This window comes from Aquarana catesbeiana, linkage group LG06 (assembly GCF_042186555.1).
Source record: "Aquarana catesbeiana isolate 2022-GZ linkage group LG06, ASM4218655v1, whole genome shotgun sequence".
NCBI lineage: Eukaryota > Metazoa > Chordata > Amphibia > Anura > Ranidae > Aquarana > Aquarana catesbeiana.
The window spans coordinates 56,921,713-56,940,096 of NC_133329.1; the positions used below are offsets into that span (position 1 = coordinate 56,921,713).

At 44.8% G+C, this 18,384-nt stretch overlaps 1 protein-coding gene across 1 annotated transcript; it reads right to left on the minus strand.

Moving 5' to 3' along the window:
- Positions 1–14,549: 14,549 nt before the first annotated feature.
- On the minus strand, positions 14,550–18,321 carry LOC141147599 (zymogen granule membrane protein 16-like). The gene is made up of 3 exons (XM_073634829.1): positions 18,212–18,321; positions 15,778–15,910; positions 14,550–15,020 (listed from the first exon to the last, which is right to left on the minus strand). Exons 1-3 carry the CDS (start codon positions 18,264–18,266, stop codon positions 14,693–14,695), a joined length of 516 nt encoding a protein of 171 aa, XP_073490930.1. The 5' UTR covers positions 18,267–18,321; the 3' UTR covers positions 14,550–14,692.
- Positions 18,322–18,384: the final 63 nt, after the last annotated feature.

Below are 18,384 nucleotides of genomic sequence, written 5' to 3' on the forward strand. Positions count from 1 at the left end.
AGTAGGGCAATGGATGGTGTTAGTAGGGTAGAGGCTGGTGTCAGTAGGGCATTGGATGGTGTCAGTAGGGTAGAGGCTGGTGTCAGTAGGGCATTGGATGGTGTCAGTCAGTAGAGCAGTGGATAGTATCAGTAGGGCAGAGGTCGGTGTCAGTAGAGCTGTGAACAGTGTCAGTGGAGCAGAGATTGGTGTCAGTAGGGCAGTGGATGTTGTCAGTAGTTTTGTATTTTTATTATTTTATTATTTTTTACAATATTATTTTTTTTCCTGGAGATTGGCCAGACAGGTTCGCAGTCTACCCATCACCTGCCCATAATTAATGGGTAGATCATAGTCGACGTTTTGTCGATCCCTGGATTAGGGTGCGCCCAGGCACATCTGGCACACCCTGTGTGCAGGCCTATGGAAGTGCTAGACCCACTACAGCAAGAATAGATCTCTCCATCATCAATAAACAGCCCCCCATATATTGAGCAAAGTAGGGTTGCCACCTCATCCCTTTAAAACCGAACACATATGAATTACACAGGTTCTGAGGCTAATTTAATGCAGATAAGGCACTAAATGAGTTTAATTACCACCTTAATCAGCCACAGAACATGTGTAATTATTGTGTGCTCGGGTTTAAAGGGATGAGGTGGCGAACCTAGAGCAAAGAGACATTCCCAAATATCCAGCAAAGAGACAGCCATGGCCCAGTCCTGCAAAGAGACAGCCACAGCCCAGTCCAGCAAGACACAGCCCAGTCTAGCAAGAGACAGCCCAGTCTAGCAAGAGACAGCCCAGTCTAGCAAGAGACAGCCTAGTCCAATCCAGCAAGAGACAGTCTCTCAGCAGCCCCATTCAGCAGCATTGGCACCACCAGAATCTAAAAACTTTAGTTTTTACCACAGTCTCCAGCACACAACAGTTAAAAGGAGACTAGTGAGGAGGAGGATAGGCTGCCTACCCACACCAACCATCCACCGATAGTACCACGCGGCCGCCCGAACATCGCCCCGCTCTCATACACAAATGAGCTTCCGGTCGATCCGTATTGAGAGGCGGAGTGGAGTGCAGGTCACTCCGCCTTCCGCTCTCATAGGCTGCAGCCGTTTGATCCACCAGCGGCCGCCGGTGCTCTGGTGAAGGTGCCTCAGTGGCAGGGAAGAGACCCCAGAGGCGGGGGAGTGCTATGGCAGAGGAGACCCCAGCGGTGGGGGAGTGCTCTGGCGGAGGAGACCCCAGTGGCGGGGGAGTGCTCTGGCAGAGGTGCCTCCGCATTTGATCTCTCCATGGCCGTCATTGATTTATTACAGGCAGCAGCGCAGCAGGCTTCACAGATTTAGATACGGGAGTGCACTGGCGGAGGTGCCGGTACGGCGTGCCGGCACGTTCCTGCAGAAAAAAAGCACTGTCTAAGACTCTTTAAGAGCAGTCCCAGTCCATATCCTCTGGCACTTAACTCCCTTCTAGCACTTGAACGCCCCAAAAATCCAAAGCAAGATCTTTACTCACATAGTCCTATAAGCTGTCTACCACCCAGCCTCCACAGGTAGATCCTCAGTGAGTGAGACTCAAAGATCCTTCTCCAGACCAGGACTTCAGAACAGTGCCCTCCAGCACAAATCCTTTCACAGTCTTCCCCAGGTCCTCAGCCCAGCTCCTGCTGAGGCCCAGACTGCATCCTTGACTCAGTAAAGCTACCTCCAGGGGCAGCAGCCCCAAGAGAACTGGAACCCTCCCTGAAGAGGAAAGAACACTCTGGCAAGGCCTGCCAAACCTTAATCACCTCCCCAGCCACCTTCTCGACGCCTCCTTCCAGAGATTGGCTGGGACATGATAAATATTTGTACTGGACATTTGATTCTCCCAGCCCTATATTCTGGAAGCTTCATCCAGAAGTAGGTGTGAGAAATCAAACACCAAGCCTAGGAAAAACTGATCAGACAAAACAAATAAATCAGTGCGCCACTCACTATATTGAAGCCAAAAACTGATTTTAGCCTAGCAGCCTGAGTAAAGGAGGATGCTACATGTCTACCATGTATTGTTGCCAACTTATCCCTTTAAACCCGAACACATATGAATTACACAGGTTCTGAGGGGAATTTATTGCAAGTAAGGCACCAAGTGAGTATAATTACCACCTTATTCAGCCACAGAACTAATATTTAACTATTATGTCTTTGGTTTTAAAGGGATTAGGTGGCAATTCTACTACCATGACCTGTAGTTATTTAGGAGTTGGTGATGGTCTATTTAGCCCAAATGCATAGCTCCCAACTGTCCCTGATTTGGAGGGACTGTCCCTGATTTGGAACAATGTCCCTCTGTCCCTCATTCCTCATTTGTCCCTCATTTTGGTCTAATCTATATAGTTGTATCAAAAAATGCACTTTTTATCTTTCAAAAAGCGTTTCCCAGTGCTAAACCTTTCATTCAAATTCTAAATTGCTGCATTTGTAAATTTTAAAAGCCAATATAAAGGAATGGTAGTGCTAAAAAAAAAAGCCCTTGTGAATTTAATTAACCTTTTTTTTGGGTTAATTCTCCTTTAAGGGGGTGTGGCAGGGAGCGTGTCCTATGCCTACATACGTTTGCTAGTAGGTGTCCCTCATTCCCATCTCAAAATGTTGGGAGGTATGCAAATGATCAGTGTGGCTGAGGAGACCAATGTACATAAACAATATTGCACACTTATTACAAGATGCTCCGGGACTACTACAGCACCTTGACTTCTTCAGTAAGGGTTGAAGACTGGGCGTCTTGGTTCAGCAAGGTGGGCCGGACCAGAAACAGGAAGTGATGATGAAAGACACTTGATTAGAGATTATTAGTCTATTTAAACAGCGGTGAGACGTCCAGTCTTCAACCCTTACTGAAGAAGTCACAGTGGTGTAGTAGCCCATTTGACGTAACGCGTATAGGAGGAAGAAGTCGCAGTGGCAATGTCACCCCGCGAGCATCTTGTCGTTTATATGCATCCTGAGCCTGCACTGCTCAAGTGCTGCGTTTGTGAGTAACGTTTTAATGTTTTTATGAGGAAATAAACAGTTTTGATATACAGAGAGCACTAGATTTTGCCTTTTCTGTTCCTATGTGCACCGGAACCCATTGAGGGAATTTGTGCTGGCTAGTATCCATCTAATCAGCTGGAGGCAGCGCAGACTCAATAGGAGCTCCATGACCAGCTGATTCGTTTATATCCCTGAGAGGGAACTGCTTTTTCTGACCTTCTGGTGAAACAGGGGTCAGAACGTGAGGTGAGCGGCTAGGACAGGGGTCTTCAAACTACAGCCCTCCAGTTGTTCAGGAACCAATTCCTGTCATGCCTAGTCATGTCTGTGAATGTCAGAGTTTTACAATGCCTCATGGGACGTGTAGTTCCGCAACAGCTGGAGGGCCGTAGTTTGAAGATCCCTGGGCTAGGATATTGAGGTGGAGGAGAGCACTTGCATTTTCAACGTTTATGCACTGGTGGTGTGTTGTGCGTTTTTGTGCAGAAAACTCTGAGGATTATTTTTATGCATTTGAACTCTTATTTTTATTCAATTTTTTTTTTGAGTGTGTGGACTTTATCTTTATTGTTTATTTTTCATTATTCCCATATAGGGAACACATATATTTCATTATTGTGTATTGATCACTATTCCCAGTCAGGGAACACGAATATTTGATTGTGCACTCAGTATCTTGCCTTACTGCAAGTTAATCAGGATTGAGGATTTATTGGTAGTTATTTAGGAAGTGCAACACTGTTTTGTTATGTATATTCTATATGTGAAGTGAATGCATTTTCTGTGTGTGCAGCAGCCAGGTGGGGGGGTATTTTTAAATTTTTGGTTTGTGGCGGGATTTTGTCACATCACCTACTACTCATATCACTACATAGTGATTAAACACTTCCTTCCCGGCCTATAGCAGATGACGGCTGGGCGGTGGTTCAGTTATCCTGACTGGGCGTCATAGGGCATCCAGCAGGATAACATGCCACCGCGAGCCTCCGGCGGAGGCTCTTTACCACGTGATCAGCCGTGTCCAATCACGGCTGATCACGATGTCAATAGGAAGAGCCGTTGATCGGCTTTTCCTCACTCGCGTCTGACAGACGTGAGCAGAGGAGAGCCGTTTGGGGGCTCTCCTGGCAAGGGGGTCTGCGCTGATTATGTTTCAGCGCAGCCCCCCCCTCAGATGACCACACTGGACCACCAGGGATCGCCACTAGGACCACCAGGGAAGGGGCAACATGTGGATGGCCAGGTATGTACCCCATGGCCATCCACATGTGCCCAATGTGCCCAGTCTGTGCCAATCAGTGCCCATTAGTGTCATCAGTGCCACCAATCAGTGTCATCAGTGCCACCCATCAGTGACCATCGGTGCCACCTGTCAGTGCCCATCAGTGCTCACCTATCAGTGCCCATCAGTGCCCATCCGTGCCACCTATCAGTGCCACCCATATGTACCCATCAGTGCCACCCATAAGTACCCATCAATGCCACCTACGAGTGCCCATCACTGCCGCCTATGAGTGTCCATCGGTGCCACCTATGAGTGCCCATCAGTGCCGCATACCAGTGCCACCTATCAGTGCCCATCAGTGCCACCTATCAGTGCCCATCATCAGTGCCCATCAGTGCCACCTCATCAGTGCAGCCATATCAGTGCCCATCATTGAAGAAGAAAACTTACTTATTTACAAAAATGTTTAACAGAAACAAAGAAAAACTTGTTTTTTTTCAAAATTTTCGGTCTTTTTTTATTTGTTGCGCAAAAAATAAAAACCGCAGAGGTGATCAAATACCACCAAAAGAAAGCTCTATTTGTGGGAACAAAATGATAAAAAAATTGTTTGGGTACAGTGTAGCATGACCGCGCAATTGTCATTCAAACTGCGACAGCGCTGAAAGCTGAAAATTGGCCTGGGCGGGAAGGTGTATAAGTGCCCGGTATTGAAGTGATTAAGGTTATTATCATTTGCACATTTTCTGTGTGTGCAGCAGCCAGGTAGGAGGGCATTTTTCAGTTTTTTGTTTTTTTTGTGGGATTTTGTTATATCACCTATTATTCATATCACTACATAGTGATTAAGGTTATTAATATTTGCGCTGATAGAAGTTTGTGTTAATGTAGCAGAATGCACATTGGCCTAAATTGACGAAGAAATTTGATTTTTTACATTTTTTTTATGGGATATGTTTTATAGCAGAAAGTAAAAAATGTATTATTTTCAAAACTGTCGGTCTTTTTTTGTTTATTTATTTGGGTACAGCGTCGCACGACCATGCAATTGTCAGCTAAAGTAATGCAGTGCCATATGGCCTGGTCATGAAGTGGGGTAAATCTTCCAGCGCTGAAGTGGTTGCAACTGTACATGGTTATTGAACAGTATGGAGTATTTGACTATGGAATTAACCTTTTCCTTTTACAATTAATTTTGCTTCCATACAGCAGCAGCACCACAAACTTACTTCATTCCAGTAAAAAAAACACCCTTTTCAGGTAGTTTTACCGTATTTACAGTATATTAAGTGGTAATAGCATACCTCCCAACATTTTGAGATGGGAATGAGGGACACCTACTAGCAAATGTATGTAGGCATAGGACACGCCCCCTGTCACACCCCCTTAAAGGAGAATTAACCCAAAAAAAGGTTAGTTAAATCCACAAGTGTTTTTTTTTACCACTACTATTCCTTTATATTGGCTTTTAAAATGTGCAAATGCAGCAATTTAGAAATCAGATGAAAGGTTTAGCACTGGGAAACACTTTTTGAAAGATAAAAAGTGCATTTTATATACAACTATATGGATCAGACCAAAATGAGGGACAAATGAGGAGGAATGAGGGACAGAGGGACATTGCTCCAAATCAGGGACAGTCCCTCGAAATCAGGGACAGTTGGGAGGTATGGGTAATAGACCTGCCTTGACCACTGAATATAAATTGACCAATGGTTCCTTGAGGCTGTCAGAGGGAAAAAGAAAAGAGGGGCACACCAGTCTTGTGTATTATCCTTGGATGTATTTTTATTTAAAAGTATATTATAAAACTACTCGCAAACAATTGGGAGAAAACTCGCGATGCAAACAGTCTCCAGATGACAGCGATTGGTCTAAGACCGATAAACTCCAGATGGTAACAGAGGAGGTGTCAGGGGCCACTGCCGACTGACGCGTTTCGAAGGATTACCTTCTTCTTCAGAGCCCAGCAGTTCCTTGAGGCTGTCCCTGTTCTCACTGATGCAAAGTTGTTCTGCTGCTGGCCAGTTTATATCAAATTCTCATTCAGAATGAAAAAACTTCAGATGATAAAGCAGTTTGTAAGCAGATGCATGTGGGGTGCCATTGATATTATTCCCACTGTTGTATTAATTGCACTATGTAGCTATGCAGATACACTATATTGTCAAAAGTATTGGGACGCCTGCCTTTACACGCACATGAACTTTAATGGCATCCCAGTCTTAGTCCGTATGGTTCAATATTGAGTTGGCCCACCCTTTGCAGCTATAACAGCTTCAACTCTTCTGGGAAGGGTGTCCAAGACGTCAGCATGTCAAGACATTTTGGACAATTTCATGCTCCCAACTTTGTGGGAACAGTTTGGGGATGGTTCTTTATGGACCTTGCTTTGTGCACTGGTGCGCAGTCATGTTATAACAGGAAGGGGCCATCTCCAAACTGTTCCCACAAAGTTGGGAGCATGAAATTGTCCAAAATGTCTTGACATACTGACGCTTTAGGAGTGCCTTTGACTGAAACTAAGGGACCAAGCCCGACCCCTGAAAAACAACCTCACACCAAAACGCCCCTCTCCACCAAATGATTTGCACCAGTGCACAAAGCAAGGTCCATAAAGACATGAATAAGCGAGTTTGACTGTCCTGATCTCAACCCGATAGAACACCTTTGGGATGAATTAGAGTGGAGACTGAGAGCCAGGCCTTCTCGTCCAACATCAGTGCCTGAACTAACATATGCCCATCTGGAAGAATTTTCAAAAATTCCCATAGACCCACTCCTAAACCTTGTGGACAGCCTTCCACTCCCAGAAGAGTTGAAGCTGTTATAGCTGCAAAGGGTGGGCCAACTCAATATTAAACCCTACGGACTAAGACTAGGATACCATTAAAGTTCATGTGCATGTAAAGGCAGGTGTCCCAATACTTTTGACAATATAGTGTAGTTCAGGCTGCCTGATATAGGAAGAGGTTAAGTGTGTCTAGACTCTTTTTCCGGGCTTTATGAGTCCTCCTGCCCCCCTGCTGTAAGCCACATAAATACCAGGGGAGTGCTCACAGCTCTCTCTCTTCCACATGGGATTTACAGAGGAAGACCTGTTGCAACATGTAGTCCCACTGGAGCACATGGCCTCCCCTTGTGGGGTTCTCCCTGGACTAGGAACCTACCACTACTGGACTTTTGCTGAATGGACTTTGCTTCTCTGGAAGGTATGAGCCTGGGCAGCTCGCATTAGTTAGTTAGGCCTGGTTCCCACTATTGCGGGTGCGGGAATCGCTGCAATTCCGCAAACCCGTAATGATGTGCGCCAGGCCTTAGGGCTGGACTCTGGTTCATGTGTGCTGTGCTGTTGAACTGTGCTGCTGAATCTTCAGTAAAGCTGTTAACTGTTTAAAGTCTGGTCTAAAAGCCATTCTAAAGGGGTGCATGATAGTTCCTAATGTGAACAAAGAACTAGGGTCAGTAAAGCACTAACGGGGTATAAAGTAAAGTCACTACTACAAGGCAACGCCAGCAGGAGGAGTAATGCAATTGGTTAACCAAGAACTAGTGCAAGGTACATTGCAGCCGGCAGGGGCAGATTGACCATTTGGCCACTCGGGCACTGCCCGAGGGCCCCGGGCCACTAGGGGGCCCCATCAGGGTTGCCAGCCTCAGTAAAACCAGGGACAGTATGTAAAAATCTGTGTTTTTTTTTACATCTGTCTCTGAAATGTCCCTTACCGACATCCTTTTGGTCTAAAAATCCTGAGATTATAGCTGCCCCACCTCTCCAGTACCTTCTTAGCCAATAGAAACATCTCTGTGTATACTGTGTGTACATGTATGTGTATACTGTGTGATTGTATACTCTGTGTGTGTGTTTGTGTATACTGTGTGGCCCCATAATCTCTGATTGCCTGGGGGCCCCATAATCTCCTATTGCCCGGGGGCCCCATGAGTTGTCAGTCCGCCCCTGGCAGCCGGTCATAAAGTGTGGTACCTGGCATAGCGAAGGGTTCTCCATTAGCGAGGGGGGGTTGTGTTCTGGCTCCCTCTCCAGCGATCGGTTTCCCATAGCAACCGGTACTGTGTTACGGAGTTCCATAGCCTGGCCGCACACGAGGTCCGCGCTGGGTGCGGGGCCCCGTTCTGTCACTGGGAGTACGGTGGCAATGGTACGCTGGACTGTTGGAGGGGGCACAGGGGCTCAGCAGCACCCCTCCTAAATGCAACATACATTAAAGTGTTATTAAACCCACAACAGTAAAATCAGTCTGTATATACAGTAAAGCATGCTTCTTATTCTCACTGTGGAATCTAGGGGGGAATCCTCTGCATTGTGTAAAAAGGCTATTTGCTCCGGTCTTCTCTCATCCTCCTCTTCTTCCACTGTCCCCAATCTATCTCTGGATAGAACGGAGTCTAGGGGACAAGCTGCACCTGTTCAGTCTGGTGTGTATTGCTAGAGAGTTTTTTTTTCTCTTGTGAGGGTGAATGCGAACAGCACAGGGTCAATCAGCACTGTCCAGACAGAGGGTCAGGGGTCCTGCATCCTGATAGGACAATCAGGGGAAAATGAAAACTCCTCCTTCAAGCTTTAACCAGACACTGATAGAAGTCACATGACTGCTATATACTGCTGATGAGAAAAGATATTTAGCAGTTTATATTTACTGGGTTTAGTAATACTTTATTCGTGTGTAGTGACACGGGACAGAATGTTTCAGAGGAACTCTGTGCTTTTATTACTGCACACAGTGACACGGCTCACCTTGAGGTTGGGGAACTGCCTTAATGTTTGATTCTCACATGACTGCAGTCCCCGCCTGACCCTGGGTATTGATGAGCATGTGCACTGCCAAAGGTACCCCCACATGCAGAGCGAGTGGCCCCGGCCACAAGTGTAAAAATTGGCCGATGGCAGCACAGTTCTGATGAGCAAGTGTCTTTGCATTCTGACAAGGAGAAGGCGTCCCCTGGAGGTCCCTGCAGAACTGGCTGAATTTTGATCCATGTATGGCCAGCTTAAGACTAGGAAATAATGTAGTAGAGATGGAGGGCACAAGCAGGTGTGTTCTTAAAGGATAATGCAGTGCACAGTTGTCCAGCAGCAGAACAATTTTAAAAAGCAAGACTAGTTTGAAAATAGAGATACACCGTATGTACTAGAGATACATAGTACAGATACAAGGGATTGGATAAAGATATGGAAACACTACATGGTCTGCAGGTGTGAAAGTGATGACATGTGAACAAAAAGTGTAGCGCTAAAGTGAAAATAATAAAGGGAAGGTTTTGAAGTAAGGAGAGGTGGAACCACAAAGTCAGGTGGCCCGTAAACCTCAACTAAGTCAAGACCAAATGTATGTGTACACTAACAACGTGATGTTATCACAAAAATACAAACAAATTAATTAAAGTGCTCCTTCTTTTGAAAAAAGTGTGCATATAAATGAAAAACAATATAAAAATAAAAAATAAAGTGAAAATACATCAATAAGTGATATTCTTAAAAGTCCACGTTTGAATTGGTGATGTAATACAAAAAAACTGTCCAAAATGGTAATATGAAAGCATTAAGCTCATAAAAGTGATGAAGACTTGGTAATATAGTCCATATATTGCATGGTATGGTTGAAACACCGGGACTCAAGGCAGATATCCTTACGGTACATAGACTCAAGACCCAAGGCAGATATCCTTACAGAGACTCCGATTCAGGGGGGGGGGGACCCAGGGCAGATAACTTGGCAACACAAAGGCCCAGAAAAAAGTAAGGTAGAATACTCTTACCGACTTTGGTGGACTCACAAGCCGTGGGCGGTGAGTCAAACGAGCTTGTACTGTCTTGTGACCAGTGACAGTATGGGGATGGGTTGTACACCAAAAAACATCCTCATTGAATGGGGGAGCCTGGAACCTGTTCTTGAAGGTCTGCGCGATCACCGTTTTTTACAGCATACATGGGCCATAGAGAATACAACGACAAGAAACCTCCACATAGTGTAAATCCGAAAAAGAGTTTTTCTTCAATTGGCATTTATTAGATCATCATCAAAACAATCCATAAAAATCGTGGTTAAAAATGGAATCGATTCAAAGCGCAATAAAATAAGCGTGGTGTGGGTGGCTGGATACAGCAAGGAGACCCGACGCGTTTCGTCTAATGAGACTTCTGCTGGGGTATGTGCCAACCTGCCACCACCACGCTTTTATACATATCTTACAATAATCTATCATGTGCAGCTGTTACCGCAACGTGCACGCTGACTTCCTGGATTGGTGGCGTGCGTTCCATTCAGGATCACGTGCTTAATGAGATTCACCAATGGGGTGCCGAGTGGAAAATCAGCCTCAGCAAAACCAAGCCTCAATATGGTTATCGTCTCAGAGTGTACACTCATAGGGTGAAGGAACGCCCTCATCTCCTAATCACCCAATGCGAATCGTCACCGTAGATGACGCGAACGTGACTCACGTCACGTGATAGCGTCTAACGTGACCTCATGCGTACATCATTGCGTACACTTCGGAAACGGAAGCAGACGACATGAAGCTATTGGAGCGCATCATGCGTTCCAAACAAATCATCCAGGAAACGAAAGCGCCATGAATGAAAGCAGGTGCGGCTATCTTAAAAGTCCGCCAAAACAAAAATACAAATATATATGAATTTAATAAAATTAGATTAAATTAAACATCCCAATAATACAAACACGAGATCCAATCAGGAAGTCAGTGTGCATCATGGCTATGCTGAAAAAACAAAAACTAACAAATAACAAATATATATGTCATTGTTCCTAATATTAAATAAAATAGACAAGAGGTGATGTCCCTCTCGATCTATGTCAGATCTCAATAAATGTAGGGCCACTGTCACAAACAGAGGACAAGCGGTCAAATTATCCTGTATAAGTGCCAGAATTTCAATTATTGGACAACAGATCTTATTGAGAATCTAACAGCAATAAACATGTCAGATACAAGTATAAACTACAAAAATAAAATCAAATACACTAAAAGGCGTCCCCTGGAGTTCCCTGCAGAACTGGCTGAATTTTGATCCATGTATGGCCAGCTTAAGACTAGGAAATAATGTAGTAGAGATGGAGGGCACAAGCAGGTGTGTTCTTAAAGGATAATGCAGTGCACAGTTGTCCAGCAGCAGAACAATTTTAAAAAGCAAGACTAGTTTGAAAATAGAGATACACCGTATGTACTAGAGATACATAGTACAGATACAAGGGATTGGATAAAGATATGGAAACACTACATGGTCTGCAGGTGTGAAAGTGATGACATGTTTCACATTGAATGTGGAAGTGATGTAACCAGTGACGGACCCATCCATACAGGGTGCAGAGGCGCCGCCCCCCTAATCCATGCTCCAGCCCCTAATTAACATGCAGGGCGCTGGACGCATGGATTCCAATGGGTTGTTTTTTTTATTGTGAAGCACATGTTTAGAGCCTGAGGCTCCAATTGGCTTCAAAAAAGGGTGGGCTCGGGGCGCAGAGCACTGCGCCTCGAGCCCTCCCAGTTGTGTGACAATAGCAAATTAATATTCCCTATTGTCTTCCTGATTCTCCTCCCAGCCAATTGGCCAGGAAATCTTATGACTCCCGGCCAATTGGGTCTCAGGACCCACTTCCTGTTCGGCCGGGAGGAGAAGCAAAGGCCCCCGAGCGAGGAGCAGCAGCCCTACCCCGCATCCTTGTAATCTTCCTCATAAGGTTCTCCTCCCAGCCAAGCAGCTAGCAGCTCCTGAGAGCCGATTGTCAATGGAGTCTTAGGACTCCCAATCGTTTCTCAGGACACACTGACCAATCGTTTCTCAGGACACACTTCCTGTTCAATCTGTGTTACCACAGTGTATGTGTCATTCTTCCCAATAACCACCAGTGTAATGGTCATTCTTCCCAATAACCACCAGTGTAATGGCCATTTTTCCCAATAACCACCAGTGTAATGGTCATTCTTCCCAATAACCACCAGTGTAATGGCCATTCTTCCCAATAACCACCAGTGTAATGGCCATTCTTTCCAATAAAGACCAGTGTAATGGCTATTCTTCCCAATAACCACCAGTGTAATGGTCATTCTTCCCAATATCCACCAGTGTAATGGTCATTCTTCCCAATAACCACCAGTGTAATGGTCATTCTTCCCAATAACCACCATTGTAATGGCTATTCTTTCCAATAACCACCAGTGTAATGGCTATTCTTTCCAATAACCACCAGTGTAATGGCCATTCTTCCCAATAACCACCAGTGTAATGGTCATTCTTCCCAATAACCACCAGTGTAATGGCCATTCTTCTGGGTTCAGAAGAACCAAACCCAAGCTCATCACTACTGGCCAGCTATGCGTGACAGACCTAGCCGGGAGAGAGACTTTTGGAGGGGACTGTATGCTAGCCTCTTGCCGATTGATCGTGAGCCCTGGCATTTGGGGGAACGGTGTTCTTTGTGAGCTGTATGCGCGGAGACCCTTGAGGTGGTATTACTGTGGATTCGGGTCCTGGTCCCCCAGGACACACAGACTCTGGGGACCCTGGATTTGCCATATTGGAATAGTGAATGATTCATACGGTTGGAACTCCTTCTGTTAAATGCTAATGTCATCAATTCCAGCTACCTGTCTGTTGTCTGCTAAAATGTGTATTGTAAATAAGTCTCTAGTATGGGATCTAAGAGTCATTAGATCCCCATTGTTGTTTGTGTTTAATTAACTCTGCTATTGTGATAATGTTGATTGGATTTTCTGAACTACAAGATGGCCAGTCTGGCCTAAAGGTCATGTCTGAGTCATCTAGGCTGTCTAAAGGGATTAGTTAATTAGCTCATGTTAATTAGGTTAATTAGGTTACAGCTGTATTGTTAGAGTAATATGAGCAGGAGGTCTGCACCTCCTCTTTTAGTGTATAAAAGCCTGTATTTTGCAATAAAAGAGATTCCTGTTTGAACTTACATACTTGTTCTGAGCTATCACAACTGGGTTAGAACGGCACATAGCTGTAGTTCTAATCCTGCAGCATTGGATGACCAAACCATCAGACGTTACAATCTGATTCAATAGCTGCAGAGGAGTGTCGGGAGAGTGGTACACAAGGAGCTCGTTACACTATGTAATGGCCATTCTTCCCAATAACCACCAGTGTAATGGTCATTCTTCCCAATAACCACCAGTGTAATGGCCATTCTTCCCAAAAACCATCAGTGTAACAGGGTGTTCTTTCCACCACCAGTGCAAGAGGGACATCTCTCATTGACCACCAATGTAGTATGACTCACCACTAACTCCCAGTGTGACAGCCCAGCAATAACATCTAACTTCCAGGTTTGGACGAACTTGGGTGCGGACTGAACCCAAGCCCAAATCCAAGCTCATCACTACTAATCACCAGTGTAATGGCCATTCTTCCGAATAACCACCAGTGTAATGGCCATTCTTCCCAATAATCACCAGCATAACAGGGTGTTCTTTCCACCACCAGTGCAAGAGGGACATCCCTCATTGACCACCAATATAGTATGACTCACAAATAACCTCCAGTGTGACAACCCAGCAATGACAGCTAACTTCCAGGTTAGGACGAACTTGGGTACAGACTAAACCCAAACCCCAATTCTGAGCTCATCACTACTGACCACCAGTGTAATGGCTATTCTTCCCAATAACCACCAATGTAACAGGATGTTCTTTCCACCACCAGTGCAAGTGGTACATCTCTTATTGACCACCAATATACTGTGACAAACTAATAGCCTCCAGTGTGACAGCCCAACAATGACAGCTAACTCCCAGGTTCAGACAAACTTGGCTGCGGACTGAACCCAAACCCAAGCCCATCACCACTGACCACCAATTAAATGAGCCTTCTCCCCAATAACCACCAGTATAACCACCATTCTTTCCACTGACCACTGGTGTAAGGGGAATGTCCCTCACTGATCACTAATGATCATGTTAGTTGCCTGTAAAGGGGGGTCATTCTTTCCACTACATGGCCACTGCATGTTGGTCGGGCCAAACCAAAGGTCATCACTACTAACCACCAGTGTAATGAGCATTTTTCCCAATAACCACCAGAGCAATACGGTATTCTTTCTACTGACCACCAGTGTAAGGGGGATATCTCTCACTGACCACCAATCTGCTAACATTCCATGACAGGTGTTCCCAAGACCTGAACATTATTTTAGTGTAAGTGTGAGTGCAAATATATAAAAATATCATTTTAATATACTGTATCTATAACTGAGTTTTTGGACATTTCTCATTTGGTAATAGCTACTTAAAGAGCTTCTACAAACATAACAGAAAACAAAAAATGATTTCAAAGCTTTATTATTTCAGAGAATGCTGGAAAGGAAGAAAGTAAAAAAGTCAAAAGGCATTATGAAACGAAAAAAAAAAAGCCAAAAGGCCAATGAAGTAATCTGGCCTTCCGATTGGCTCTCCTCAGTTCTTGAGGTCACTTAGAAGCCTTACAGTTGTAGCAGCTGGGTTGGGTGCCCCAGTGGAAGCCAATGCTGGTCAGGAGGTTGGGGGTGTATCGCCCACTAATGTAGCGCAGTACAGTACCCTCAAACAAAGGAACGTCATTGAAGCTTGTTCCCGATGGTTGCCCGAATTTGAATATTCTTCCACGGCTTGTCACAAAGATCAGCTCATTCACATAAGAGCCGGTTTTCCCCGACACCTGAGTGATGTTTTCACCGCGGAACAGCAAGACCTCGAAAAGAGTACCGATGGAATATCCGTAAAAAGGCCCCCAGACATCACCATACTGGAGCTGGATCCTGGAGAGAACAATATGAAGATATTAGAAAAAAGAACCAGCAGTATTGTAATGCTTCCAAGAGCTGTGATGTAATGCGGAAATCAGAGCCTACCATTTCATGCTCAGTAATGTGTCTGTGTAACCCCTCCAGGTATTTATTACCTCTCACAGAGATCACAGAGGATCCTGCCTAAATTGGCCCTACTATGTGTATGTATGAATGTGAGTTAGGGACCTTAGATTGTAAGCTACTTGAGGGCAGGGACTGATGTGAATGTATATTGTGTAAGTAAAGTTCTGCGTAAATTGACAGCGCTATACAAGTACCTGAAATAAATATATAAAATCACAGTACTCCCCCTGACAATGCCTTCATCTGCTTTTTTCTCCAGACGGTTGGCACCATCTTTGTTCAGAGATTATCCAGGGCTACTATCTATTTTCTGGAGATGCTGGCTCAGAGATGACACAGTTATGTAAATCCTGGTGTCTATGCAGGTCTTAGAGGTGTTCACAAACGTCTGACACAGTTGAGCCCCTGCTGCAGCTTCTCACCTTATCACTTGCTGCAAAGTTACAATGTTGCAGTCTGATCACTAGGGGAGAGGAGACTGAGGAAATGCTTCCCCTAGCCTGCAGCAGATTGACGACCTCAGCTCAGCCTAGACAAAATCACCTGACAGGAACTTACATTACAGATTTGAATTATATGTGTATACCTGAAATGTGCTGAAGATGTTGGTGTGGTAGACGAGTGATATTCTGAAGGAACTTACCCAACTATATTGGCGGTAGTCTCCCTGATGCGAAAGCCTGTTATTTGCCCGTTCCGTTGATCCGAAGAGAAAGAGAAAGCTGTACCTCCACCAATGCCAAACTCGTTAGAGAAGGAAGAGCGCCGCGACTGAACTGAAAGGTGCAAGAGAGAAGAGCGGTCAGACAGGGAGGAGTCTCCTACAGGAAATGTGTATATTGTATGTGCATAGAGTTCAGCCACCTATGTAAGATTGCTGTGAAAGCAATTTAAATAGGCACAGCTTACCAAAACGAGATCCCTGCACTCAATGTCTTGGTCTGTACACCAGCTGTGCCCATTATGAGAGGTTCCTACCATCCCTGTGCTGAGTTCCCAGGTCTGTATACCTGATGTGCCCATTATGAGGGGTTCCCACCATCCCTGTGCCGAGTTCCCAGGTCTGTATACCTGATGTGCCCATTATGAGAGGTTCCCACCATCCCTGTGCCAAGTTCCTGGGTCTGTACCCCTGCAGTGCCCATTATGAGGGGTTCCCACTATCCTGCACTGAGTTTCCAGGTCTGTACACCTGCTGTGCCCATTAAGAGGGGCTCTTGATGACAAGAATTCCAAACACATATAATGGTTTTATGTATGTAGCAATAACTCTCAGTGGAGCTGCTGGTTTATTATTGGGCCTGTCCTCTATTCTTTTCACCCCTCGTAAGTTGTTCAATCCCCTTGACACAGCTGTAGTGCAGTGTTGTAATGATATGAGTACCAACTTTAACCCACAATATACACTTATATTTATATTTACCTCTACCTGGGTGCTTGTAGCTCCACCTGCAGGAGAAATAACAACACTGCACACAAACTTCTGTAATAACCAAAATAACTTCTTTTTTGGGTAAATGATATATTTTATATAAAGAGTTATTACAGTGACTACACTATCACACCAATGTAGTGTAACAGTATAGTAAATAGTTATGACAGTCTTGGTGACATACACAAATATATCTAAATATATATTTATACCAGGGAGCTCCCCCTGCTCTAAACCGTAAAGTCACTACCCTTTGTAACTAGATGCAGGGCCCTGCAATAAAAGAGATATGCCCCGTACACACGGTCGGACATTGATCGGACATTCTAGGATTTTTTCCGACGGATGTTGGCTCAAACTTGTCTTGCATACACACGGTCACACAAAGTTGTCGGAAAATCCGATCGTTCTGAACGCGCTGACGTAAAACACGTACATCGGGACTATAAACGGGGCAGTGGCCAATAGCTTTCATCTCTTATAAAATTTCATAGCCTGCTCTCAAACTTTGTGTGTTGGAAAATCCGATGGAAAATGTGTGATGGAGCCTACACACGGTCGGAATTTCCGACAACAAGGTCCTATCACACATTTTCCATCGGAAAATCTGTGTACGGGGCAATAGTCTTGACGTCTTCAATCTTCACTAGCTATGAAATGGTAATTGTAATCCACAGAGAGTTCTTCTGAGGTGTTGCGCAGTGTAAGGTAATACAAAAAAGGCAATTGTGTAAGGTAATACAAAAAAGGCAATTGTAATCAAGCAAACTGATTAAGTGTTCTTATACGAAGAAGACAGACATCTAGTGTCAGCTCTTGAATATTGCAGTCTAAGCAAATGTAATATTTTCCAACTCAACTTGTTCCGTGGGACTATCGGTCCCAGCAACAATCTGTAAAAGTTCTAAGTGTGTGTGTAGTATTAAACAAACTTCCAGGTGTTAACCCTCTCACTACACGGGATCCGGCAGATAGATGTCTCAGTTTCAGCAGTTCTCCGTCCGTATGGAGCCACCACCACGCCGTCACACTGTTCCGTTTACTAAAGACCAGGAGTCCTCGGTTACCTCCCCCACTGGTCTCCGGAACAATCACTTCTGCTGCTTCAGCACACTGTAATACGATGGCAGGAACCTTGCTGCTGCTCCGCTCCTTCACAAGGTAGGCCGCAACCCTGTGGGACACACACACCCACAGAGTCCTGCTGGCAGGCCACACGTCCTAGGAACAAGAGGCCTAAGATGGCCGCTCCCAAACCTTTTACATCCTCCCATAATGCAGTTCAGTTCTTCTCTTGTCCAGGAGCATTGTGGGTAGGTCGCAGTTAACGTTCAGAAGTAAACAATCAATCACTTCCATGTCACTTCTCTTAATCATGAAACATAAAAGTGTTGTACCTTTTTAATTGTCCACTAGATGGCACTAGATCAACTTATACCTTTATAACACACTTATGACTAAAAACAAAAGTTGTCAGCGCTACATGTACCTCATGAAGTAATGCATAAAGTGTCAGCACTAGATAAATAGCGGGAAAAAAATCACTATCAGTCATCATCATTAAACATCCTCATTAACCAATCATCAACAATCACAATCCACTAGTACAATAGATGTATAGAGTGCTGTAATAACCCATACTCACCACTCAAAGCTGCTGTGGAGCCCAGCAAGAAGCACACACACAGGAGGGTCAGCATCCTGGTATTTTTAAGTTATCACCCTAGAAGATATGGATTATATTAATACAATTTACTGTAAACCAAAACCATAATTCATACAACAATTCAGACCTTTACTGGGAGTACCACTTGTTAT